This window comes from Aristolochia californica, unplaced genomic scaffold (assembly GCF_029961685.1).
Source record: "Aristolochia californica isolate CCGP_79_NKW_82.1479 unplaced genomic scaffold, dmAriCali1.0.hap1 SCAF_10, whole genome shotgun sequence".
In the NCBI taxonomy this organism is placed as follows: Eukaryota; Viridiplantae; Streptophyta; class Magnoliopsida; order Piperales; family Aristolochiaceae; genus Aristolochia; species Aristolochia californica.
The window spans coordinates 723844-748584 of NW_027181771.1; the positions used below are offsets into that span (position 1 = coordinate 723844).

The 24741-nt window shown below is 39.3% G+C and overlaps 5 protein-coding genes across 5 annotated transcripts; 3 read left to right on the plus strand and 2 right to left on the minus strand.

Annotated features, from left to right (window-relative positions):
• The first annotated feature begins 7192 nt into the window (after positions 1-7192).
• Positions 7193-9134, plus strand: LOC137938910 (protein neprosin-like). The gene is made up of 8 exons (XM_068784021.1): positions 7193-7333; positions 7440-7526; positions 7642-7857; positions 7950-8120; positions 8228-8281; positions 8370-8513; positions 8613-8978; positions 9078-9134. Exons 1-8 carry the CDS (start codon positions 7193-7195, stop codon positions 9132-9134), a joined length of 1236 nt encoding a protein of 411 aa, XP_068640122.1.
• A 3001-nt stretch (positions 9135-12135) lies between these two features.
• On the minus strand, positions 12136-14985 carry LOC137938926 (uncharacterized). Its single transcript, XM_068784044.1, has 5 exons — positions 14959-14985; positions 14320-14868; positions 13859-14158; positions 13419-13553; positions 12136-12972 (listed from the first exon to the last, which is right to left on the minus strand). The coding sequence occupies exons 1-5, from the start codon at positions 14983-14985 to the stop codon at positions 12136-12138; spliced, it is 1848 nt and encodes a 615-aa protein (XP_068640145.1).
• Positions 14986-15806: 821 nt separating this feature from the next.
• LOC137938933 (protein neprosin-like) lies at positions 15807-17115 on the plus strand. Its single transcript, XM_068784054.1, has 5 exons — positions 15807-15905; positions 15986-16180; positions 16281-16334; positions 16426-16566; positions 16672-17115. The coding sequence occupies exons 1-5, from the start codon at positions 15807-15809 to the stop codon at positions 17113-17115; spliced, it is 933 nt and encodes a 310-aa protein (XP_068640155.1).
• A 1716-nt stretch (positions 17116-18831) lies between these two features.
• Positions 18832-20159, minus strand: LOC137938942 (protein neprosin-like). The gene is made up of 5 exons (XM_068784067.1): positions 20004-20159; positions 19713-19880; positions 19567-19620; positions 19337-19477; positions 18832-19278 (listed from the first exon to the last, which is right to left on the minus strand). The coding sequence occupies exons 1-5, from the start codon at positions 20157-20159 to the stop codon at positions 18832-18834; spliced, it is 966 nt and encodes a 321-aa protein (XP_068640168.1).
• Positions 20160-21498: 1339 nt separating this feature from the next.
• Positions 21499-23438, plus strand: LOC137938949 (protein neprosin-like). Its single transcript, XM_068784079.1, has 8 exons — positions 21499-21639; positions 21746-21832; positions 21948-22163; positions 22256-22426; positions 22534-22587; positions 22674-22817; positions 22917-23282; positions 23382-23438. The coding sequence occupies exons 1-8, from the start codon at positions 21499-21501 to the stop codon at positions 23436-23438; spliced, it is 1236 nt and encodes a 411-aa protein (XP_068640180.1).
• The last annotated feature ends 1303 nt before the right edge of the window (positions 23439-24741 follow it).

The following is a 24741-nucleotide window of genomic DNA, read 5'->3' on the forward strand; positions in this document are numbered from 1 at the left end:
TGGCTTAGAAGAACAACCCAATTACTCATATCAAATTCTTTTTCTATCAAGTTGTTGTGGTTGTTTGGGGCATCTGCCTGGCGTAGCTTGTGCAGACCCAATGCCTCATCCCTGTCTTGTAAGAGATGTTCCTGTTCATGTAATATTGCAATGGCTGGACTGCACAAGGCTACTGCTGGTGCAGACTGAATGGCAGACGACTGAGAGCACTAAAATGACCATTTTTGTTGAGACGATCCACCACTGCAAGAATCACACACTTCACTCATGGCTTTGGTAGCTCTTCACTGAAATCCAAAGAGATGTCTTCCCATGGTTTAATTGGCATCGGTAAAGGTTGCATTAATCATGACAATAACAAAGATTCATCTAACAAATGTTACATACTGCAAGATCAGATATCAAGCCCTTCTTTAACTCCTTCCCAGAAAAATTGACTGTAATGAAAAGTGCAACAACACTAACCCTTCTGTCTTCCTTAAAAACCAAGGAGAGTATTAATAATACTTCTTTCTTAAATGGCAATCAAGATAGAGTACAACATGTAACCAGTAAAAAGGAAATCTTATTAACTGGTAGACCATCCCAGTTCACTAAATGGGAAGAAGCAAAACATGCAAGTTTTGGCAGCTCATATGAAGACCCCATTTTGAGAAAGATAATCAAAATTAACTTTTCAACATGCCCACAGAGTTGTCTTGATTCATTTCTTTACAGTAGTGCCCTAGGAGAAATTTTACACTTCCAGTGAATGTGCAAAGCATTCTATAGCACTGTCCATGAAACTAGAGTTGCCAAAGAAGCCCCTTTTCCAAATCGTGTACTTGGAGCATTCGATTTGTTGATAAAATCAATATCATTATCATCAATGCTGCCTTTACCATAATTGATCTGCTAGAAGATGAAATAGAAACAAAGAGAGCTGTATTGCTGGTTAGTTTTTCTTTAACCCACTTCTGCACCTCACAGAATCTGACATGACATTGATTCAATAATTTCTTGCGAATTAGTAATAGGCATGGCGAAACGAATATGAATGACCAAACAAACTTTTGTTCTTCTTCCTTGCCATTAAGCGAATAAACCCTGTAGAACTTCCATAAAGTCTAAAATAAAGATAACAACAAGGTCCAGGATCCTATGGAAGTACTGGAAATCTGATACTGTATTAGGCAGGGGTTGGGCGTCTCCTTAAAAGGCATTTTGCCCATGTCAAAATCTAAGATGTTTGCAATGGTAAAACAATTACTGGAAGAATCGACACCCTTACTGAAGTCAGCTCAATTTCAAGAGTTATTCCATTAGTAAAATCTTCAATGAAAGGTGATGCAAACAAACCATTGTGAATTGAAAGAAGATAAACAATCTATACTGTTAAAGCCCCAGATGGCATCAGTTAAAAGCCAGCAGAGGAGCACACAATTTCTCTTGGTCCTATTTAATTGGATGCTACTTTTGTTAGTTCAGAGAAATCCTTTTGAAAGGAAATTATCTAAAAAACTAAATCCAAATATATTAAAAATAGATAAATATCAACACAAAATGTTGAAAGGATTTGTAGTATAGGCACAGAGTGAAAAAAAAAAAACGAAAATCAACAAGGGATTTCTGCATATATAAATGCTTCTGCATCAGAAGAATGGTCAGTTACAAGATTTCATCATGCCAGCATATGTCAGACCCACCCTTAAATTTCAAAAGCTCCTCATAAAATCTGTGAGAAACGTAAAGATGCCTCAATGCATGTATATAAAGACACTTTCTTTTTCTTTTTTGCCTATCAAAAGAAAAAGAAACCGAAAAACCAAAACAGAGGGAAAATTAGTACCAGCAACTGGATGTAAGGATTCAATGTTACTCATCTTCTAGATCCATACATTTGCAATGTAGAACAGACCCATGACAAGAAACCAGAAATCCCCTGACCCAAACGAAACACTACACATCCAGAATCCGCATCAGAGACCTGGAAAGGGAACAAGAGAACTGGACGAACAAAAGGAGTTTATTGAGAAAACAACCCTAACGGTAAGTTACAGAAAATGATGGTGATAACAATGGTATTAAAAGAAGCACAGGGAATTCAATCGCAGAAGAAGGAGAGGCAAAGAGAGCTTGCGCCTCCGCAGTTGCAATCAAAATCCCAGCATCTTCCAGATGAAGAAACAGAGGAAGGCGAAGAAAATGAGCATGAAGAGATAATCGAGAAGGACGAAGAGGGTGGAGGATCCATGGTTTTTCTTGCGAGTTTCAGGATGGATGTTGGCCATGGGCAACAGTTTGAGGAGAACCCGAATGAGAGACTACGATGGCATGGCAGTACGACTAGTGAGCGAGCCAAGGCGAATGAAATATTAAGTGATTAACCCACCTAAAAATTATGAATTATACTTAACTCCCTAAAGATAAGTAATTATATAATTTACATTGGATCTCCTAATTGTAAAATTTAATTGCATTCAGCCATCCACCCTCCACTATTGTCAAACAAAATAGGGTACCCTTAAACTAATTTTTTTCACTTAAATTTTTTTAAAGGAGCACCTCATCGTTCCCTTTGTTTCACTTTGAAGGGCGCCCCCACCCCGTAACGACCATTTGTCCGATCATAGAAAAATAAACCGATAAAATTTTTTTTTTAACGAATTGACCATTGAAGTATTTTCTCTTGAAAAAAATTCTCTTTAACCGATTTTTTTGTTTGTAACTTGTTAATTTTTTTTTTTATTATTTCTTATAGGGAATTGTGAAAATAAGTAAGGTGAGGCTTAAACCTAAGAGTCCTTCCGATCACCAATGTGGTGAGTTGATCACATGATTTAATTTAATCTTACATGTTGGAAGATAGGGCCTAAGCCCACACGACCAAGGAAGACTCGCATATTTAAGTGTACTAGAAGATGGGCCCAAGCCCATAAGACCAAGGAATACCCATGCATCCAAGAGATATAGAAGACAGGATCGAAGCCCACAGATCAAGGAGAAGGCACATAGGCCCACATACAAGATGGCAAGATGGTAAATAAAGAGTCATTTCATTGAGATGACATTGATGTAATTAAGTTAAAGTTACCCTAAGTTTAGGGGGTATTATTGTATTGCAGTGGTTTCATAAATCTATAAATAGAGTATTAGGGGGAGGGTTAGGAATCAAGTCCATAACCTCTTCTCCTCCAATTTTCTCCCAAAGGTGTCTCTCTCATTTTTCTCAATGACCTAAATCATGGAATCTTGAAAATCAACAATACACCAATAATCAAATTTAATTACTAGTTAACCAATAATGTTGTGATAATGCCGTGTGTAAATTTAAAGAAATACTCCCATAGTTGCACAACCACAAGAGGGTAGGATCCTCTCCTCCCTTGTTATTCCAAGTAAAAGGGGGAGGGGGACTATTTGTCCCCTCCCCTTTTCTTGGTACTGGTGGGGGAGAAATTTCAAGCCTCTTTGCCATTGAGATTAGGGAGGGGACTCCTCCCTTGCCCGTATCGAAAGAGGGGGAAAGAGAGGAGGTGCTCATCCCCTCACTTGTATTCGTGTAATGCACGGAAAAATCTCCTTGTATGTTGATGAGTCAATTGAATGGACTTGGTCAAACTATCCATTAGTTGAATCAATAAACCTAGTTTGGTTAACTCGGTTTTCACCGTCTCTCTTAACCTTATATAACTTAAGACAAGGGACTAGGTTTTGTTGGACTCAGTTCAACTATAACCTGGTAATTTAAGACTTATTATGATAATAGTTAGGTATTTTTTCATGTGCATTGTATTCATCATAGGTTGTCCCTTCAAAAATAGGAGTGAATGTCTATGAACTAAACATTTGAATCCTTAAAATTTGATACATATCATTATCATGTTCAAGGTATTAGGGCTTGGAAGTGGATTCGACTCAGGTTATTGAAATCAGGAATTAGGGTTAGGGTTTAGCAGTGGGTTTGAGGTTTAAGGTTTAAGATTTAGGGTTTAGGGTTTAGGGTTTAGCCGTGGATATGATATATATCTATATGTATTCAACCAAGAGTTATATTAGTACAAAATAACCCTAGTAGAGATGAGAGCATTGCATTGCTGCCGACCAGTCCCCCCGAAGTAGAAATTCCGACTGGAGCCGCCCACGTTGTTCCCCTTGTCGTCTAGTTTGTAGCAGGAAGGTTTGCTCTCACGATAAGTGAGCTCGCTCGGCGCATCCACGAACGCCAAGGACGTGTCGGCATACTGAATGTTGTAGATTTAATCTACCTTCCATGCTCCTTCGCTCAGCAAATGTCCGCTGCCCATGGGTGGGTACGCCCCTTGTTGCCGAGTGCTGTCTCGCTTGTTAGAAAACCATAGTAAATCCATGCCAAAAAATTAGGATTGAATACATACTTGGATCCATTATGTGAATTTCGTCTTCTGATGCGGAATTTACTGTGATGAACGATAAGAACGGATATCGATGTTGTGGTCTTCCTCAACTAAATCGCCTTATTCCTCAATGGGACCTTTGTCTCTCTTCCGAATGGGGAGAAGGAAAATTGTGTGTGATTTAGCATATTGGGAACCATAACCATGTTGTGTCTCCTTATATAGGGTTCCTATAATTCCATATGGTTTCTACTCAATTGGCCCATATTCATGGACCATATCCATGACCTATTCCTTAATGGGTTTAACAAAATTAGATCACTTAATTTTAGCCCATTCCATTAAAAATAAAAAATATAATTGCATAATAAATATGTTACCCAAATTAGAATAAGAAATGTGAATTTCCTAAGAATCGCTTCCCCAGTTGACACAGTTAGAGTGGTTTCAGAGTGATGAAGATGACATTCGGCCAGTAATACGATTGCTTGTTGGTGCCTTCTTTGTAACCCAGTCACCAGTCCCCAGTTGTCTCATTCTGCCAAAAGAAACAATATACAAAGTTAGGGTTGACAAAAGTTTTTGTGTGAAGGTGAAAAGTAGCTTCCACTACTCATGGTTCTGTGTACCACTGAGTTGACTCGTTACTTGGTCAAGTCGACTTAGACTTAGATATGAGAGCATTGCACTGCTGCCCACCAGTCCCCCCGAAGTAGAAATTCCGGCTGGAGCCGCCCACGTTGTTCCCCTTGTCGTCGAGTTTGTAGCAGGAAGGTTTGCTCTCATGGTTCTGTGTACCACTGAGTTGACTCGTTACTTGGTCAAGTCGACTTGTCTGATCAAAAGTGTCTGACTCAGTTGGATCCTGTCTTGTGTTGAGTCATGAGACAAGCTTCTTGACTCGGATCTTGAGAGTCCTAAGTGGGTTAACTAGAATTTTGAGGGTACTCCTAGAACCAGTCCTAAGTGGGTTAACTGGAATTTTGAGGGTACTCCTAGAACCATTCATATGATTAGTCCTGTAAATGAAACTAATTTCACCGAGGTTAATGGGTTTCAGTGTTCATCGAAAATCTGGGTTCATTTGATTCCATTCTTCACTTTGACAAAATTTTAACTATTTGAAATTAACGTCTGGGAAATGAAAGAAGTGGACGATGATGAGTCTTCGTTGTTCGTTTCACCATTGATAGGAGGAGGATCCATCTGAGCCATAAATTCCCATCTCTTGTTACAATTTCATCTTCTAACAAATGAACAAGTACCAGAGGAAAACAAAGAGCCACAGACCAGTATTTTGTGATTCCCGAGCAAAGGATGGTCCAGTGCTGGCTGCTTGTTATGTCGACGCAGTCGATTATCGCCCCTTGCTCAGTCTGTTTCCACATGAATTTGCTTCATCAATACTCAAAATGCAGCAAAATTTCAGCAGATGTCAGCAAGAAGATGACAGGGAGTAGTGTGAGATGTTTCTCCACTATAGTCTTGATAGTTGGCTTGTTTATGGAAGAGAGATATTTTCTCATCTCTACATACTCTTTAATTGATGGAAGCCTTGCCTGGCAGCAGACAAGGAGAGAAAACACGACCCAAAGAAGAAGGATCATACTGGAACTCGTTCTGCTCAGACCGGCCATGAGTTAAAATCTTAAACTGACCAAACTCGCCTACACTGATCAGAACAATTGGGATTAATAGAGATTCAAGACTGGTGTAAAAGAGAAGCCCAGTAGAGAAAATAGAAGATTATTCAACCTGAGCTCCAATAGATTACCCCTCTTTGTGGCTCTCCGGTCTGTGAAGCAGTCTATTTGTAAGAGCTGAAAACTGATTTTAACTGATTTTCCCTTCTAAACAGTAGAAAACATTTGGCAGAGTTCACGGCTACTGTTGAAGATCCGAAACTAACTGGTCTTACGATTTGAAAATAACGGATCTTATGATCCAAATTTTACTTCCTATATTTGAATTCAAACGGGATACGTTCCCTATATGTAAATGTAATCTGTGATGTATTTTTGAATCGGAAATAAAGAAATTTACATGGTATCATAGCGACAATCCTGAAATCGTTCATTTTTTTTCCTTTTCGAACCAATAAGAAATATATTGGTTTTTTTCTTATTGTTTCAATTAAAAAACCATATGTTTCTTATTGGTTTGAATCACATGTAGTTTTTTAATTCCTGAACAATAAGAAAAACCATATGTCTTATTGGTATGAATCACATGTAGTTTTTTAATTCCTGAAAGACATTGAAGGAATGATTTTTTTAAAACTTGTCTACTATTTGTTTTCTTAAAGCCTGAAACGTGCCCAAAGTTGTTATTTTACCTTATCTCGTACTTCCTTTGCTTCGGATACTTAAAAGTTTCAAGATTTTTTACATTTGTTTCTCTGTGTGGTAACACTGTTAGGCATCTATGAGCCTATCAGAATCAAGGAAGACAATCAGCGTTGCTCTAGCATCAAGGCGAGATCTTATCAAGAAGTACCTCAAATCAAAGTCAAAGCCAAAAGCCAAATACTTGAATATGATTCATTATTGTGCATGTATATCCATGTTTCGATTAAATAATAGAGAAGATCAGCTTGAAACTCTTATAAATAGCCCACTTTGCAAGTAGTTCAAACCACGAAGAAGAAACCCATTTGGGTGAGCTTCAGGTTGCTTTTGTTTCTGAGTTCTATTTCATTAGTGCGTTTAGATTTCCTTAACCTGTTTCTTTTGTCTTTTTGTTTCTTTTGGTGTAGTAAAGTTGAGTTTCTAGTTGTTAAATGGCTTATGTTTCACTAATTGTAGGGAAAAAATTCAGGCTTTGACGTGTTGAGAAACATGGAAACTACTCCAATCTTGTTTTTGCTTCTACTGTCACTCACCATTTGCTGTGAGGCCGGGTTTCTGTCTTCAGAAGAATACCTGGAGATGAACAAGTACCTGGCCTTCATCAACAGGCCTGGAGTGAAAACTATCAGGGTAAAAATAAATTATTCAACGACGACTCTTATCTATCTTAAAATTTTCTTTTAACATTAGCTTGGATAAAGATTTGATCATAGAATTTTATTTGTTCTGAAAATAGAATGTGCATGGCGAAGTTTTCGATTGTGTTGATATCTTCAAGCAACCGGCATTTGATCACAGCTTGTTGAAGAATCACACAGTCCAGGTAAGTTTATCAGATTCTAGCTCTCCCTTAACGCATATGATCATTTTGCAAGCAACTAGTCGTTGTTTTCTGATATGTTAATTTGTGAGAGTCGTGAATGGGAGTTGTGGTGCAGATGGAGCCTAGTTTTGTGAAGAACAAGTTTAAGGGAGATCCATCCTACATAGCCATGAAGAGTGGATTATCTGATGGAGGTTGCCCTGTTGGAACTGTTCCCCTCAGAAGAGTCCAAATGGAGGATTTATTAAGAGCTGGCTCTGTCTCAAAGTACGTTAAAAAACAGCAAAAAGGTGACCGGCATAACAAGCTTTCACAGTCTGTATTTCATGAGGTAAATGATGATGAAACAACCAAAAGCTTTCTTCTTCAAAACCTGTTATTTCCATATCTAACAGCTTGTGTTTGTTTCGTTTTTATTACCAGTATGCTGTTGCTAGAATGCCAGGCTCAGGTTCATACCACGGGACAGCAGTGACACTCAATGTTTGGAATCCACAACCGAATACAGGAACAGGAGGGATTTTCAGTCTTGCCCAGTTATGGATCACTAACGGACCTTACCAGGAAATAAACACCATTGAGGTTGGATGGCAAGTAAGTGATACTTCACTGCGAAAAATGAGAAAACAATACCCTCGTCATAATCAAATTTATTGTTTCTCTATGAAGATTATCAGATACTCATTTGCTGAATTATTTAGGTTTATCCGAATATGTACGGGGATACTGCAACTCACTTGTTCATCTACTGGACGGTAAGTTTTTTTGAGAGAATATCTTTGATTTCGTCCACTGAATGTTATTTTTTTTTTGACGAGCCATGCATGACTGCTTAAACTTCAGGCTGATGGTTATCAAACTACTGGATGCTACAATTTGAGGTGCTCTGGTTTTGTTCAAGTGGACCCAAACATTTTTCCAGAAATGATCCTACCAACCTCTACTACCGGCGGTGCCCAAGTAGAAATAAGACTCACTGTGATTAAGGTACCACTGGATACTTGATCGTTTAAAAAGTTCTAAAATCATTATAAGTCTTAGCTTGATTATGTTCTAACCTTTGCGATGTTGTCCACTCACTCTCAGGATTCCGCCACTGGAAATTGGTGGTTGAGTTATGAAGAGGCTTCCGTTGGTCAAGTATGGGTTGGGTATTGGCCAGCTTCCCTCTTCACCTATTTAGCTCTAAGTGCAGATAGGATTGATTGGGGAGGCGAGATCACCGGCACAGCATCGTACCCGCCGATGGGTAGTGGAAGATTCCCAAGTGAAGGATATGGAAATGCAGCTTATGCAAGAAATATTCAGTATGTGGACAACAGCGACGCGTTTGTCGATGTGCCTAGCCCTCTTATAATAGACGAGACTAAGAAATCTTGCTACCTGCTTCAAGATGATGGGTACGATCCCACCTTTGGCAGATACTTTTTCTTTGGGGGACCAGGTGGAGCTGTTTGCAATGCCCTACTTACACAACCCACTCGGGCATTTGACATCTAATGCTGGACTTCAATGTCTTGTCTTGCTTAAACTGATGATGTTGGAAACCAGGATGTAGCAGTAGTCTGCAATAACGGGTCGCATTTGCCTGTGGGCAATGCTGTTTAATGTCTGTAGTGTCTAATCGAATAAGTCATCTGTAGTGTTTCCAAAATCTCCATCTATCTACTTGTATTGGAGACTTAGTCATCTAATAATGGGTTTTTCTTTCCACACAATAGGCCATCTAATAACTCCCTAATTCCCACTTTCAAATTAGACTGGTTTTACAATGTGCCCATAGAACTAGTTAATGATCACTCTCTCTCTCTCTCTCTCTCTCTCTCTCTATATATATATCTATCTATCTATATATCTATCTATATCTATATATATCTATATCTATATATATATATATACTAGAAAAAATTCTAGCCACCCGGAATGTTAAAAAATCAAGCCACCATAAATGAATGAATGAACGGAGAAGAGCTTCAAAGTAATTGAGAGCAACAACAAGAGATGGAGCCAAAGGGGATAGATTTTTGAATGCCTTGAATTGAATGAACGAAGAGAGTTTACATGGATTTATATAGTTTTTCAAAACCCTTAAAAAGTAACAAAAAGATCATGAATGGTGGTATTCAGATGTCTTAAGATTTGTATACAAATCAATGTGATCTTCCTTCAATCAATGTCGATCTCCTTGTATTTCAACATAAACTGACCATCTAATAAGACGCTAATTGCCACTTTCAGACTGGGTTTGCAATTTGTCCATGGTTTGGGTGAGACCACACACGATTTTATAGAATAACATATAAGTTTCTCAGTCTACATTTAGAAACTAGAAAGAATAATAATAAAGGAAGACTTCGAATAAAAAACATGGTCGCATTATTTAAGATAGATAATATTAACTTGCAACTCCTATATAAAATATCAGTACTCCAGTTCAAACGACAGAGAAGAAACACATTTTGGGTTCTCTCCTCTATCCATACTTCTCTTTCCTTTGTGATTTTTTGCTGGTTTTTTGTTAGTAGACTAAAGTTGAATCTCTTGCTGACATAATTGCTCATATGTTTCAGCAGATGTCGTCAAACATGGCAACTATACTATAATATTTTTCTTTTAACATTTGCCCAGAAAAAAATTATGGTTGTAAGGGTACTGAAGATGGTTATATATTCTGATAAAAGAATGCACATGGCAAAGTATTCGATTGCGTCGATATCATGAAGCAACCTGCGTTTGATCATAGGTTGCTGAGGAATCACACAATCCAGGTAGCATTCTCTTGTATAATAGTGTCCAGGAAAGACATAGTTTTGAGAGAGCTGTTAATGGGAGTCATATCTGGTGCAGATGGAGCCTAGTTTTATGGAAAACAATGTGAAGAAAGACCCTACCCACATCACCATGAAGCTTGGATTCTCTAATGGAGGTTGCCCTTGTAAATCTCTCTGATTTCAGAGAGTTTTTCCTTATACAACTTAGAATCTCAAATTTACAAGTCGGCCGACGGGTTCATCAGAAACCCTATTCAGAAGGAAGAGGGGAAGGGGAAATTATAATTATACCCTTGGACAAACCAAAAAAGACAAGTATACCCTTTGTACATATCTATATTTACATTAACACCCCCCCTCAAACTTATGAAGGTGCAAGGACCATAAGTTTGCTGATGAGATGATGAAAACGAGGAGCTGTATGCGATTTGGTGAAGACATCAGCAAGTTGAGATGTGGAGGAAACATGGGGCAAGGTGAGAGAGCCTTGTAAGTAGTGATGCCGCACAAAATGACAATCAATCTCAATATGCTTCGTACGCTCATGAAAAACAGGATTCTTGGCAATCTGAATGGCACTTTGATTATCACAAAACATAGGGGTAGCAGACAGTTGAGGAAAGCCAAGTTCTTCAAGTAAGCGGCGAAACCAAATTAACTCAGCAGTAATGGATGCCATAGCCCGATATTCTGCCTCGACAGAAGAGCGAGAGACAACGGATTGTTTCTTACTCTTCCAAGCCACCAAAGAATTGCCGAGGAAGATACAATACCCAGTAGTCGATTTTCGATCGGTCGGATCACCAGCCCAGTCAGCATCAGAATAACCAGTGAGAACCAAATCAGAGGTGGAAGACAAAAGTAAACCATGATGCACAGTGCCACATAAGTAACGTAAGATACGGAGAACGACTGTCCAATGAGTGGTACGAGGGGCGGAAGCAAACTGACTAACCACATGAACAACATAAGTAATATCATGACGGGTGATCATCAAGTAAACTAGGGACCCAACGACTTCTCTGTATCGGGTAACATCAGACAACAAGTCACCATCTGTAGGGCCAAGGCGATGATTGAGTTCAATGGGAGAGTCCATAATCCTATCATCTGTCAATCCTGCGCGACTGATAACTTTAGAGATGTACTTTGACTGAGACAAAATATAACCTTCAGGAGAATAGGCAACTTTAATACCCAAAAAATACCGTAAATAGCCAAGATCCTTCATTTCAAAAAGAGAATGAAGTTGTTGTTTAAGGTCTGCAGTGCCATCTTCATCATTACCAGTCACAATTATATCATCAACATATAGACGGACCACAATATGCCCTACAACAGTTTTACGAATGAACATGGCAGAATCATAGTTGGAAGCAACAAAGCCAAGACGAATCAAGGAGGAACTAAACTTCGCAAACCAAGCACGAGGAGCCTGTTTGAGACCATATAAAGCCCATCGAAGACGGCAAACGAAACCAGCAGGATGAGGAAGGCCTGGTGGTGGCCGCATATATACCTCCTCGGTCAAATCACCATTTAAAAAGGCATTTTTAACATCCAACTGATGAAGATGCCTTCTGTGAACTGCTGCAATAGAGATCAAGGTACGAATGGTCTTCATTTGAGCAATAGGAGCAAAAGTCTCATCATAATCAAGGCCTTCAGTTCGTGAGAACCCTTTCGCAACTAACCGAGCTTTGTATCGCTCAAGTGTACCATCAGATTGAGTTGATTTTGAAAATCCATTTACAACCAATAGCATGCTTACCTGGAGGAAGTGGAACCAACTCCCAGGTACCTATTTTGTGCAAGGCAGTGAGCTCATCATTAATGGTTTATCGCCAATTTGCATCGGATGCAGCTTCCTTGTATGACTTAGGCTCAACAAAAGAATGAATCTTGGACAAAAAGGTCAAATAGGGAGAAAAGAACAAATATGAAGATGGACTGTACCCCTGAGGAGGACGACGGACACGAGTGGAGACGCGAGGGGTGGCAAGATGCGGATCACTAGAGTTCAGAGAGTCGAGAGGGAGAGGCACCATGGGAGAAGATGAGTCAGTACCTACATGTGACTGTTGTGAAGGCAGACTAGAGGAAGCCTCCGGACGGAGGGGTGAATCAGGGGACGGATGGTGAGTGATTAACTGGTCATCATGAGGCTCATCAGAAACAAAGGGATCAATGTGTAATAATTCTGTATCATGCAAACCAGGAGTAGACAAGGGAATCCGAAAGTAACAAAACTGCTCCAAGAACTTAACATTGCGAGAAACAAAAAGTTTACCAGACTCAGGATGGTAACATCGGTATCCTTTTTGACCAAAACCATAACCAAGAAACACACATAAAGCAGATTTGGCAGATAATTTAGTGCGATAGGAAGGGGGTAATAAGACAAAGCATGCACAACCAAAGACACGTAAGTGCTCATAGGTAGGACGAACACCATACAACCGTTCAAAAGGGGAGATACTGCCAGAAACAAATGAAGGAATACGATTAATCAAATAAGTGGCAGTATGAAGGGCTTCCCCGCAAAATTCAGAAGGGACAGAGGCATGAAGCAGTAAAGAGCGAGCGGTTTCAACAAGATGACGATGTTTACGTTCTGCAACACCATTCTGTTGAGGGGTGTAAGGACAAGACAACTGATGAATAGTGCCCTCAGACTTCAAAAAATCATTCAATAAAGATGACATATATTCACCACCCGAATCAGAGCGAAAAAATTTAATGTGAGTGGAAAAATGGGTTCGCACCATAGCACAAAATTGAACATAAATAGAATAAAAATATGATTTTCGATGCATAAGAAATATCCAAGAGAAACGAGTGAAATCATCGAAAAGCAATGCATAAAAATGAGCCCCACCTTTAGTGGATACAGGTGCAGGGCCCCAAACATCAGAGTGAACAAGATCAAAAGGAGAAGAAGTAACTGAGTGACTTAATGTAAAAGTAAATGACATTATTTGCCAAGATGACAACCAACACAATCACTAAGAGGGGAAGATTTAATAGTAGAATCCAACATGTTTTGTGTGATCATAAACTGTAATCGAGAAGCAGAAACATGTCCTAAACGAGTATGCCATAAGTAAAAAGGATCATTTACAGAAAGTAAATCTTGCAACATGGATTGAACTGATAAACTAGACACATGCAGAGATGCTGGAAATTTTAAGTCATCAAGCAAGTAAAGACCACCTTCTCTATGGCCTATCCCAATCTGCCTCCCGGACTTGCGATCCTGTATAAGACAATGATCAGAAGCAAAGAAAATGGTAAGACCTAAATCAGTAAGTTTGCCAATGGAAAGAAGGTTAACAACGAGATGGGGAACATAGAAAACATCAGACAATGACCAAGTAGGGTGAGTGACAGTTCCAACCGAGGCTAGTGGCATGGGAGAGCCATTAGCAGCTTAGATGTTAACTGGGTGAGAAGGCTTAACACAATCGTGTCAAAGAGACAAGTGGGAGGTCATATGGTGTGTGACCCCAGAATCTAAGATCCATTTGTGAGTGTCACTGGAGCCAGCCAAACAAGACATACCTGCATGGATGCAAATTGAGTACTGGGAGCAGACGACTTGCCAAGAATGGGAGTGAGCTCGGCCGCTAATGATGAGAGATCAGGCGTATAATCACTACTGGGGGGAGCTGGTGCAGGAGGTGCCTCTGAATAATCCAACGATCCAATGGCAGCGAACGGACGAAAACCTCTATGTGGTGGACGACTAAAGGTATGATGTGGTGCAGATTTGAAGTGGCCTTGATGTTGACGACTGGAGGCATGATGTTGTGGAGGTTTGAAATTGCCTTGATTTTTATTGTTGCTTTGTAATGAGGGGCACTGGTGTTTCCAATGACCTTTACCATGACAGTAGGAACATTCATCTTGTGGAACTGGTATTTTTGGCTTCCCGGATGACTGATGAGTATGAGAGTGTGTTCTAGACCAAGTATGCCCCCTGATGGTTGAGGAGTATGAGGGTGTGTGACAGAAACAAGTACCTGGGACATATCAGGCGATGATGTCTTACTGGAAGAAAGCCCACCCAAAGACCTCAATCGTGTTTCTTCAGCCAATAATTCAGATACAGCTGCAGACAAGGTGGGTAGTGGAGCTCTATGGATCATAGATCCTCTTATCAGTTCAAAATCACTGTGAAAAGCCATAAGAAAATCGGTAAGCTTGCGATCATCACATGCTCTGGTATATTCAGGGAGCTTCCGAAAGGAGGGTGGATCCATCATATATAGTTGATCCCACAGAGGTGTCATAAACGAGTAGAATTCTTGAATTGTACGATTACCTTGCTTAGCAGACCGCAATTCTGTCTCAATTTGATACCTTTTGGCAAAGTTTGTCTGTTCATACAAAGTTTCCAAATAGTCCCATATTTCTTTTGCAGTCTCGTACTTCAAAAGTTGCAAACTGATAGACGGATCCACGGAGTTGTTAATCCAAGTGATGATTTTTGCATTATCAGTCAACCACTTCTTATTTTCTTTGATGAAGTCAGTGGATGTAGGTTCGGGAGCAATGATTTGTCCATCAATCTAATCGCACAAGTCCTTTTCAATTAAAAAAATTCTCATCACAAACTTCCAAAGGGAGTAATTACTCCCATTTAACTGGATAGAGATAACCTTCAAATCATGGCTAATTGAATCCATAGAACTATAAGTCTAATAGCAAAAACGCCAGAAGCAACAGAAGACGGTTGCACCAGTCAGGATTCACAAGCAGGCAGTGACAAGACCGAAGCCAATTCTTAACCCAACCACTCTAATCAACCTCCCTCACAACACAAATCGAAATCACACTTTCTCAAAAAAAAAAAACAGAAGCAAGAGAACGTCAAACAGCCACCCAGAGTTACTGCCGAATCCCATTCCGAACCCTCAAAATCAATAACCTTCAACGGTAAGTCTACTGCAGAAATCTTAGAGTTTCATGAGCCTGTAATGATCTCCACGGATAGAGACCGCACAACGAGCACCAGAAGTCGACGAAACAGAGTAATACAAGCCACAAGAACCGAGAAAAAGAGGGGAACCGACCTCCGATGGCGCCGAAACGGCGATGCAACCAACAACAGAGGTTTTGCAGGGCGGCGAGACGACTTCAAGTACCCTAGATCACCGGACGAGGAGCAGACGAGCGGCGCGAAACGGAAGATGAGCAGAACGAGCGCAATCCGAGCAAAACAAGAAAATTTTTGAGTGCGAGAGCAACCAAATCCCCTTAGATAGCAAAATCGAAGCAAAATTGCTCGATTTCCCGCTCTGATACCATGTAAATCTCTCTGATTTCAGAGAGTTGTTCCTTATACAACTCAGAATCTCAAATTTACAAGTCGGCTGACGGGTGAAGAGGGAAAGAGAAAATTACAATTATACCCTTGGACAAACCAAAAAAGACAACTATACCCTTTGTACATATACATATTTACATTAACAGCCCTCTTGGAACAGTTCCCCTTAGAAGGTTCCAAATGGAGGATTTATTGAGAGATGGCTCTGTCTCTAACTTCACAAAAAAGCTGCAAAAAATTGGCCAGGATGACAAGCTTTCACAACAGGACGTTCATGCTGTAAATGATGTTTAAACAACTAGGCTTCTAAGCATTTTCTTCGATGTCTGTTATTTCCTGTATCGACATCTCAACTACAGCTATTTGTTTCATTTTTGTTTGTTTTGTATGCTGTCGAAAGATTGACGGGAGGTCCATTCTATGGGACTGCAGTGACACTCAGTGTTTGGAATCCACAACCCAATCCCCAAACAGGAGGGATTTTCAGTCTTGCCCAGTTGTGGGTTACAAGCTTGCCTAACACTCCAGTAAACACCATAGAAGTTGGATGGCAGGTAACTAATTTAGGCAAAAATGGGCAAAAATGAAAAATCTTCAAGATAACTTTATTTTTTCTCCATTAATCTAAAGGAACTCATTTGCTGAATTACTTAGGTTTCTCCAACTTTGTATGGGAATTATGCAACTCACTTGTTCATTTTCTGGACAGTAAGTTTTTGGAATAAACATTTGCTTTCATTTTCAGGATACTGATACTTGTTCCATGATGAGAACTCACGCTTGATTGTTTGATTGATAGAATAATGGTTATCAAACGGGATGCTACAATTTGAGGTGCCCTGGTTTTGTTCAAGTGAGCTCAGTGATTGTGCCTGAGATGATCCTGCCAGTCTCCGTCCCCGGCGGCCCTATAGTAGAAATAATCTTCACTGTGGTTCGGGTAAGACCAGATTCTTTATGTTTCTGGGTTAACGATATAGATTCATTAGCCGTCAACCCACTTTACAATTCATAACAATCTTGCATAAACAGTAAGAACTGACAGAATGCTTCGTCTTCTCCTGCTCAGGATCCTAACACTGGAAATTGGAGGTTGATTCTAAATGAGGCTTCTGCTGGTCAAGTAGAGGTTGGATACTGGCCAGGTTCCCTCTACACCTATTTGGCTCAAAGTGCAAGCACGATCGACTGGGGAGGAGAGGTCGACACCATGCTTGGTGGAACATTCTCGCTGATGGGTAGTGGCAACTTCCCGACTGCAGCACCTGGATATGTAGCTTATGCAAGAAATATTCAGTTCGTGGACATCAATGGTTTATTTGTTGATGCTCCAATCGAACTTACTAAGCTTGAAACCTGGCCATCTTACTACCAGCTTCGAGATGGGTATAATCCAGGCAATCTTGGGAGATACTTCGGGTTTGGAGGACCTGGTGGCAATGTTTGCAATGCGCTTGTTACAGAATCCACTAGGGCATTTAGCATCTAATGAAGAAAATGGGTTCTTCTCTAGCTTAAGTTGATGTTGTTAAAACTATGATATAGCAACTGTCTGTGTAATCTGAATCTGTTGAATTTGCTTCTTGTTTGAAACTCTAGATGATCACCTAGAGATCGATGTTCACATAAATGGGTTTCTATTGCCTTATCAAATCATATTGATAGGTACTTATTTTCTAAAACCTGGATCAACCATTGAACTAGAGGTATGAATGAATCCTTTAGTCTAACCCAATTCACCATTGGTCGAACTAGAATAGTTTTGGATTCCTATAACATAATAAATTTGTATATATTTGGTATTTCATTGTGATAGAGCACAGAGTCACAAAATTGTGATTGAATGTACTAGTTAGGGACCGTTAGTATCACCAAACGACAACAAAATAATGAGAAAAACATTTTTCTTTGATTGATTTTTCACTAGAAAATTTTCTTATTAAAAAAAAAATCATTCGATTAGTTTTCTCGAGTGTGTGCCTCTATAGGAATCAATGACCAAATTAATTTTTTTTCAATGCCTGGGTACTCTACTAGAGTTTGTGTTGGTACTTAAGTACTAATGATGCCCCAAAAGGAGATTTCTAACAACATATTCGTTTGGCCTGTCATGGTTCATCTCATATGGTTCATACAAGAAGGGAACAAGTAGTTTCTGTCAGAAAGCACGCCATCGAAACAGAGTAGCAGCACTGGTTGCCCGAACAAGAAGAAGAAGAATCATTTTTACAAGAGAAAGAAGCAAACCAGTCAAGAAAAGGCAAGAAAAGTAAAACAGGTAAAAGAAGAAAATCAAATGAAGTGTAAAGGCCGAAGGAGACAGGCTCATGCATAAAATTCAAGCACATTAATGAAAAAATGAAGCCCTGAAATAAAAAGATAAAATGAAACAAACATATGGTGAAAAAAGAGCAAAAGGAGTTGACCCTTATGGAAGGATTTTAGCCTTTGTCATGACAAAGAGAGTAAAAGAGTAGGGTACAAAGAAATAGAAAGCTTGAAAGAAGAAGAGTTGTTGAACCCAGTTCAAGTAGAATCCACAAGGTTTAGAAGCCACTAAGAGGATTTTCAGATTTTTTACCTTTTTTTTTAGAAGACAAACATCTCTTTCTAGCTCTAACGACAAGTTTTGTGAACGTTGGAGAACCTTCTATTGAAGCCAAATTCCCCCAAATGAATGTTTCTATTGATTAAAGCATTTTCCAAGCCTCAGCCTTCACACATGATTTAAAGTTTTTTTCCCTCTCCCAAGATCCAAAGGAAGTCAAAATCAATAGTTCTCTCCATTGAGCTATGTATTCCAGTACGTTTTCTTGCAAATCTTGATTGAATTCTTAATGGAGGAGAACAAAGCCCCACCTCTCCCCTTGCTTCGTTAATGGAGGAGGAATTCTTTGGCTCCCTACTGTCGTGCATTGGTGAGAGGCCGAAGAATTCCTTCCTCGTCACTTACATCCTACTAGACTTAGTTTTTAAAATTCAATTAGTAACATGCTTCTAAATGATCAGCTATCTTAAATACATTCATCGTTTAGAAACATAACCAATCAGATAAATTTAATAAACTAGATGGTGCCTCATATCTTTATCAAGGAAGAGTTGTGGAAACACTAAACATGACTTATCTACTAGAGACTAGAGTTTCTAAGAAGAAGATCCATCAGATTACAGACAATTTAAGCAAGGGAAGAACCCATTTTATTCATCAGATATCAAACGCCCTAGTGGAGTCTGTAACAAGCTCATTGCATACTTGGCCACCGGGTCCTTCAAAGCCGAAGTATCTCCCAAGATTGCCTGGATCATACCCATCTCGAAGCTGGTAGCAAGATGGCTTAGTTTCAAGATTAGAAAGTCCCACTGGCGCATCAAAAAACAAACCGTTGCCGTCGAGATACATAATATTTCTTGCATAGGCTGCATCTCCTGCAGTTGGGAAGCGGCCACTACCCATGGGCGGGTATGATCCACCAGAAGTGAGGGCTACCTCCCCTCCCCATGAGATCGAGGTTGCATACTGAGATAAATAGTTGAAGAGGGAACCTGGCCAGTATCCAACCTCTACTTGACCAACAGAAGCCTCACGATAAACCAACCACCAGTTTCCAGTGTTAGCATCCTGAGCATGAGAAGACGATATCAGAAATGGTTCCTGCAAATGAGCAAGATTGTCATAAACGTAAACTGGGTTATTGACATTGATATCTTACCCGTAACACATCCAGTTGTATTTCTACTACAGGGCTGCCGGGGACGGAGACTGGCAGGATCATCTCAGGCACAATGACTGAGCTCACTTGAACAAAACCAGGGCACCTCAAGTTGTAGCATCCCGTTTGATAACCATTATTCTAACATTAATCAAACAATCATGCATGACTCCTCATGAATAACGTTTGTTTAAAAAAACTGGAAGCAAATGATTATTCTGAAAACTTACTGTCCAAAAGAAGAACAAGTGAGTTGCATAATTCCCATACATGTTCGGATAAACCTGAATAATTCATAAAATGAGTTAAACTTAATTATGACGAAGAGTTTTCGTGTTAATTTTCCCGTTGTTCGTTGTGAGGAATATTTAATTACCTGCCATCCAACCTCTATGGTGTTTAATGGAGTGGAAGGATTGCTTGTAAGCCATAACTGGGCAAGACTGAAACTCTCTCCTATTCCGGGATTGGGTTGTGGATTCCAAACACTGAGTTTCACTTCTGTCCCAAAGAATGGGCCTCTCCTTAATGCTTCCGAGGCATACTAAGAACAAAATTAGAGATAGAGCCAGCTCTTGAGTTGTAGTTGAGATGTCAATACAGGAAATCGCAGGCTTTGAAGAAGAAAGAAAATGCGTAGAAGCCTTGTTGTTTGATAATCATTTACTTCATGAACTTCAGATTGTGGAAGCTTTCCATCCTGACCAAATTGTTGTTGCTTTTTTGTGAAATTAGAGACAGAGTCGGCTCTCAATAAATCCTCCATTTGGAACCTTCTACGGGGAACTGTTCCAAAAGGGCAACCTCCATGGGAGAATCCCATCTTCGTGGCTATTTCCGTTGGGTCTCTCTTCACTTTGTTTTGCAAAAAACTAGGCTCCATCTGCACCATACATAACTCCTATTCACAACCCTCTCAAATATATAAGTGAATAGAAACTATTTCCATACCATGAATATGCATTTCAAGAGAGACAAAAATGCACCAACCTGGACTGTGTGATGTCTCAGTAGACTATGATCAAATGTTGGCTGCTTCAAGATATCGACGCAATTGAACACTTCGCCATGCTCATTCTTTTATCAGGATATATAACCATCTTCAGTACCCTTACAACCATAATTGGTTTTTATGGGCAAATGTTAAAAGAAAAATATTATAGTATAATTGTCAAACAAAGTCTCACCGTTATAGTCTTCACACCAGGTCTGTTTATGAATTGCAAGTACTTCATCTCTAGGTATTCTTCTGAAGATAGTGTTCTGGCTTCACTCTAAAAGATTATTGACATCAAGAGAGTATGATCCGATAGATTTCATAAAATTGGTGAACCTTCCAAACCATGCCCTTAGGGACTGCTTCAAAACCAATTATGCGAAGAAGCCACGGATTCCTAAAAGACAACCCTCATCAAAGAGAAGGGTTTTCATAATTAAAAAACACAATTGATAACTGAGAGGTAATTAGCTGGACGTTTACTCATGCCTTGGACGAGACGCTATTCAATTATGTGGCTTTTCTTATTGGTTTGAATCACATGTAGTTTTTTAATTCCTGAAAGACATTGAAGGAATGATTATTTAAAACTTGTCTACTATTTGTTTCCTTAAAGCCTGGGTTGAAATATTTAAAACGTGCCCAAAGTTGTTGTTATTTTACCTTATCTTGTACTTCCTTTGCTTCGGATACTTAAAAGTTTCAAGATTTTTTACATTTGTTTCTCTGTGTGGTAACACTGTTAGGCATCTATGAGCCTATCAGAATCAAGGAAGACAACTAGCGTTGCTCTAGCATCAAGGCGAGATCTTATCAAGAAGTACCTCAAATCAAAGTCAAAGCCAAAAGCCAAATACTTGAATATGATTCATTATTGTGCATGTATATCCATGTTTCGATTAAATAATAGAGAAGATCAGCTTGAAACTCTTATAAATAGCCCACTTTGCAAGTAGTTCAAACCACGAAGAAGAAACCCATTTGGGTGAGCTTCAGGTTGCTTTTGTTTCTGAGTTCTATTTCATTAGTCCGTTTAGATTTCCTTTACCTGTTTCTTTTGTCTTTTTGTTTCTTTTGGCGTAGTAAAGTTGAGTTTCTAGTTGTTAAATGGCTTATGTTTCACTAATTGTAGGGAAAAAATTCAGGCTTTGACGTGTTGAGAAACATGGAAACTACTCCAATCTTGTTTTTGCTTCTACTGTCACTCACCATTTGCTGTGAGGCCGGGTTTCTGTCTTCAGAAGAATACCTGGAGATGAACAAGTACCTGGCCTTCATCAACAGGCCCGGAGTGAAAACTATCAGGGTAAAAATAAATTATTCAACGACGACTCTTATCTATCTTAAAATTTTCTTTTAACATTAGCTTGGATAAAGATTTGATCATAGAATTTTATTTGTTCTGAAAATAGAATGTGCATGGCGAAGTTTTCGATTGTGTTGATATCTTCAAGCAACCGGCATTTGATCACAGCTTGTTGAAGAATCACACAGTCCAGGTAAGTTTATCAGATTCTAGCTCTCCCTTAAAGCATTTGATCATTTTGCAAGCAACTAGTCGTTGTTTTCTGATATGTTAATTTGTGAGAGTTGTGAATGGGAGTTGTGGTGCAGATGGAGCCTAGTTTTGTGAAGAACAAGTTTAAGGGAGATCCATCCTACATAGCCATGAAGAGTGGATTATCTGATGGAGGTTGCCCTGTTGGAACTGTTCCCCTCAGAAGAGTCCAAATGGAGGATTTATTAAGAGCTGGCTCTGTCTCAAAGTACGTTAAAAAACAGCAAAAAGGTGACCGGCATAACAAGCTTTCACAGTCTGTATTTCATGAGGTAAATGATGATGAAACAACCAAAAGCTTTCTTCTTCAAAACCTGTTATTTCCATATCTAACAACTTGCGTTTGTTTCGTTTTTATTACCAGTATGCTGTTGCTAGAATGCCAGGCTCAGGTTCATACCACGGGACAGCAGTGACACTCAATGTTTGGAATCCACAACCGAATACAGGAACAGGAGGGATTTTCAGTCTTGCCCAGTTATGGATCACTAACGGACCTTACCAGGAAATAAACACCATTGAGGTTGGATGGCAAGTAAGTGATACTTCACTGCGAAAAATGAGAAAACAATACCCTCGTCATAATCAAATTTATTGTTTCTCTATGAAGATTATCAGATACTCATTTGCTGAATTATTTAGGTTTATCCGAATATGTACGGGGATACTGCAACTCACTTGTTCATCTACTGGACGGTAAGTTTTTGAGAGAATCTCTTTGATTTCGTCCACTGAATGTTATTTGTTTTTTGACGAGCCATGCATGACTGCTTAAACTTCAGGCTGATGGTTATCAAACTACTGGATGCTACAATTTGAGGTGCTCTGGTTTTGTTCAAGTGGACCCAAACATTTTTCCAGAAATGATCCTACCAACCTCTACTACCGGCGGTGCCCAAGTAGAAATAAGACTCACTGTGATTAAGGTACCACTGGATACTTGATCGTTTAAAAAGTTCTAAAATCATTATAAATCTTAGCTTGATTATGTTCTAACCTTTGCGATGTTGTCCACTCACTCTCAGGATTCCGCCACTGGAAATTGGTGGTTGAGTTATGAAGAGGCTTCCGTTGGTCAAGTATGGGTTGGGTATTGGCCAGCTTCCCTCTTCACCTATTTAGCTCTAAGTGCAGATAGGATTGATTGGGGAGGCGAGATCACCGGCACAGCATCGTACCCGCCGATGGGTAGTGGAAGATTCCCAAGCGAAGGATATGGAAATGCAGCTTATGCAAGAAATATTCAGTATGTGGACAACAGCGACGCGTTTGTCGATGTGCCTAGCCCTCTTATAATAGACGAGACTAAGAAATCTTGCTACCTGCTTCAAGATGATGGGTACGATCCCACCTTTGGCAGATACTTTTTCTTTGGGGGACCAGGTGGAGCTGTTTGCAATGCCCTACTTACACAACCCACTCGGGCATTGGACATCTAATGCTGGACTTCAATGTCTTGTCTTGCTTAAACTGATGATGTTGGAAACCAGGATGTAGCAGTAGTCTGCAATAACGGGTCGCATTTGCCTGTGGGCAATGCTGTTTAATGTCTGTAGTGTCTAATCGAATAAGTCATCTGTAGTGTTTCCAAAATCTCCATCTATCTACTTGTATTGGAGACTTAGTCATCTAATAATGGGTTTTTCTTTCCACACAAATTGGCCATCTAATAACTCCCTAATTCCCACTTTCAAATTAGACTGGTTTTACAATGTGCCCATAGAACTAGTTAATGATCACTCTCTCTCTCTCTCTCTCTCTCTCTATATATATATATCTATCTATCTATATATCTATCTATATCTATATATATCTATATCTATATATATATATATACTAGAAAAAATTCTAGCCACCCGGAATGTTAAAAAATCAAGCCACCATAAATGAATGAATGAACGGAGAAGAGCTTCAAAGTTATTGAGAGCGACAACAAGAGATGGAGCCAAAGGGGATAGATTTTTGAATGCCTTGAATTGAATGAACGAAGAGAGTTTACATGGATTTATATAGTTTTTCAAAACCCTTAAAAAGTAACAAAAAGATCATGAATGGTGGTATTCAGATGTCTTAAGATTTGTATACAAATCAATGTGATCTTCCTTCAATCAATGTCGATCTCCTTGTATTTCAACATAAACTGACCATCTAATAAGACGCTAATTGCCACTTTCAGACTGGGTTTGCAATTTGTCCATGGTTTGGGTGAGACCACACACGATTTTATAGAATAACATATAAGTTTCTCAGTCTACATTTAGAAACTAGAAAGAATAATAATAAAGGAAGACTTCGAATAAAAAACATGGTCGCATTATTTAAGATAGATAATATTAACTTGCAACTCCTATATAAAATATCAGTACTCCAGTTCAAACGACAGAGAAGAAACACATTTTGGGTTCTCTCCTCTATCCATACTTCTCTTTCCTTTGTGATTTTTTGCTGGTTTTTTGTTAGTAGACTAAAGTTGAATCTCTTGCTGACATAATTGCTCATATGTTTCAGCAGATGTCGTCAAACATGGCAACTATACTATAATATTTTTCTTTTAACATTTGCCCAGAAAAAAATTATGGTTGTAAGGGTACTGAAGATGGTTATATATTCTGATAAAAGAATGCACATGGCAAAGTATTCGATTGCGTCGATATCATGAAGCAACCTGCGTTTGATCATAGGTTGCTGAGGAATCACACAATCCAGGTAGCATTCTCTTGTATAATAGTGTCCAGGAAAGACATAGTTTTGAGAGAGCTGTTAATGGGAGTCATATCTGGTGCAGATGGAGCCTAGTTTTATGGAAAACAATGTGAAGAAAGACCCTACCCACATCACCATGAAGCTTGG

Bases quoted from the DNA above. Each gene is read 5' to 3' on its own strand.
- LOC137938933 (XM_068784054.1), top strand. From the start codon at position 15,807: ATGGAGGATTTATTGAGAGATGGCTCTGTCTCTAACTTCACAAAAAAG. The intron at 15,906-15,985 runs GTAAATGATGTT...TCTCAACTACAG, and splicing joins CACAACAGGACGTTCATGCT to CTATTTGTTTCATTTTTGTT. The intron at 16,181-16,280 runs GTAACTAATTTA...TGAATTACTTAG, and splicing joins CCATAGAAGTTGGATGGCAG to GTTTCTCCAACTTTGTATGG.
- LOC137938926 (XM_068784044.1), bottom strand. From the start codon at position 14,985: ATGGATTCAATTAGCCATGATTTGAAG. The intron at 14,159-14,319 runs GTACTTGTTTCT...TGGAAACACCAG, and splicing joins CATCGCCTGATATGTCCCAG to TGCCCCTCATTACAAAGCAA. The intron at 12,973-13,418 runs GTAAATGATCCT...GATTTTTTGAAG, and splicing joins TGTTGCAAGATTTACTTTCT to TCTGAGGGCACTATTCATCA.
- LOC137938949 (XM_068784079.1), top strand. From the start codon at position 21,499: ATGGAAACTACTCCAATCTTGTTTTTGCTTCTACTGTCACTCACCATT. The intron at 22,818-22,916 runs GTACCACTGGAT...ACTCACTCTCAG, and splicing joins TAAGACTCACTGTGATTAAG to GATTCCGCCACTGGAAATTG. The intron at 23,283-23,381 runs GTTTGCAATGCC...GTTGGAAACCAG, and splicing joins TTGGGGGACCAGGTGGAGCT to GATGTAGCAGTAGTCTGCAA.
- LOC137938910 (XM_068784021.1), top strand. From the start codon at position 7,193: ATGGAAACTACTCCAATCTTGTTTTTGCTTCTACTGTCACTCACCATT. The intron at 7,527-7,641 runs GTAAGTTTATCA...GTTGTGGTGCAG, and splicing joins TGAAGAATCACACAGTCCAG to ATGGAGCCTAGTTTTGTGAA. The intron at 8,282-8,369 runs GTAAGTTTTTTT...CTTAAACTTCAG, and splicing joins ACTTGTTCATCTACTGGACG to GCTGATGGTTATCAAACTAC.
- LOC137938942 (XM_068784067.1), bottom strand. From the start codon at position 20,159: ATGGGATTCTCCCATGGAGGTTGCCCTTTTGGAACAGTTCCCCGTAGA. The intron at 19,881-20,003 runs GTAAATGATTAT...TTTTGTTCTTAG, and splicing joins CACAATCTGAAGTTCATGAA to TATGCCTCGGAAGCATTAAG. The intron at 19,621-19,712 runs GTAATTAAATAT...TGAATTATTCAG, and splicing joins CCATAGAGGTTGGATGGCAG to GTTTATCCGAACATGTATGG.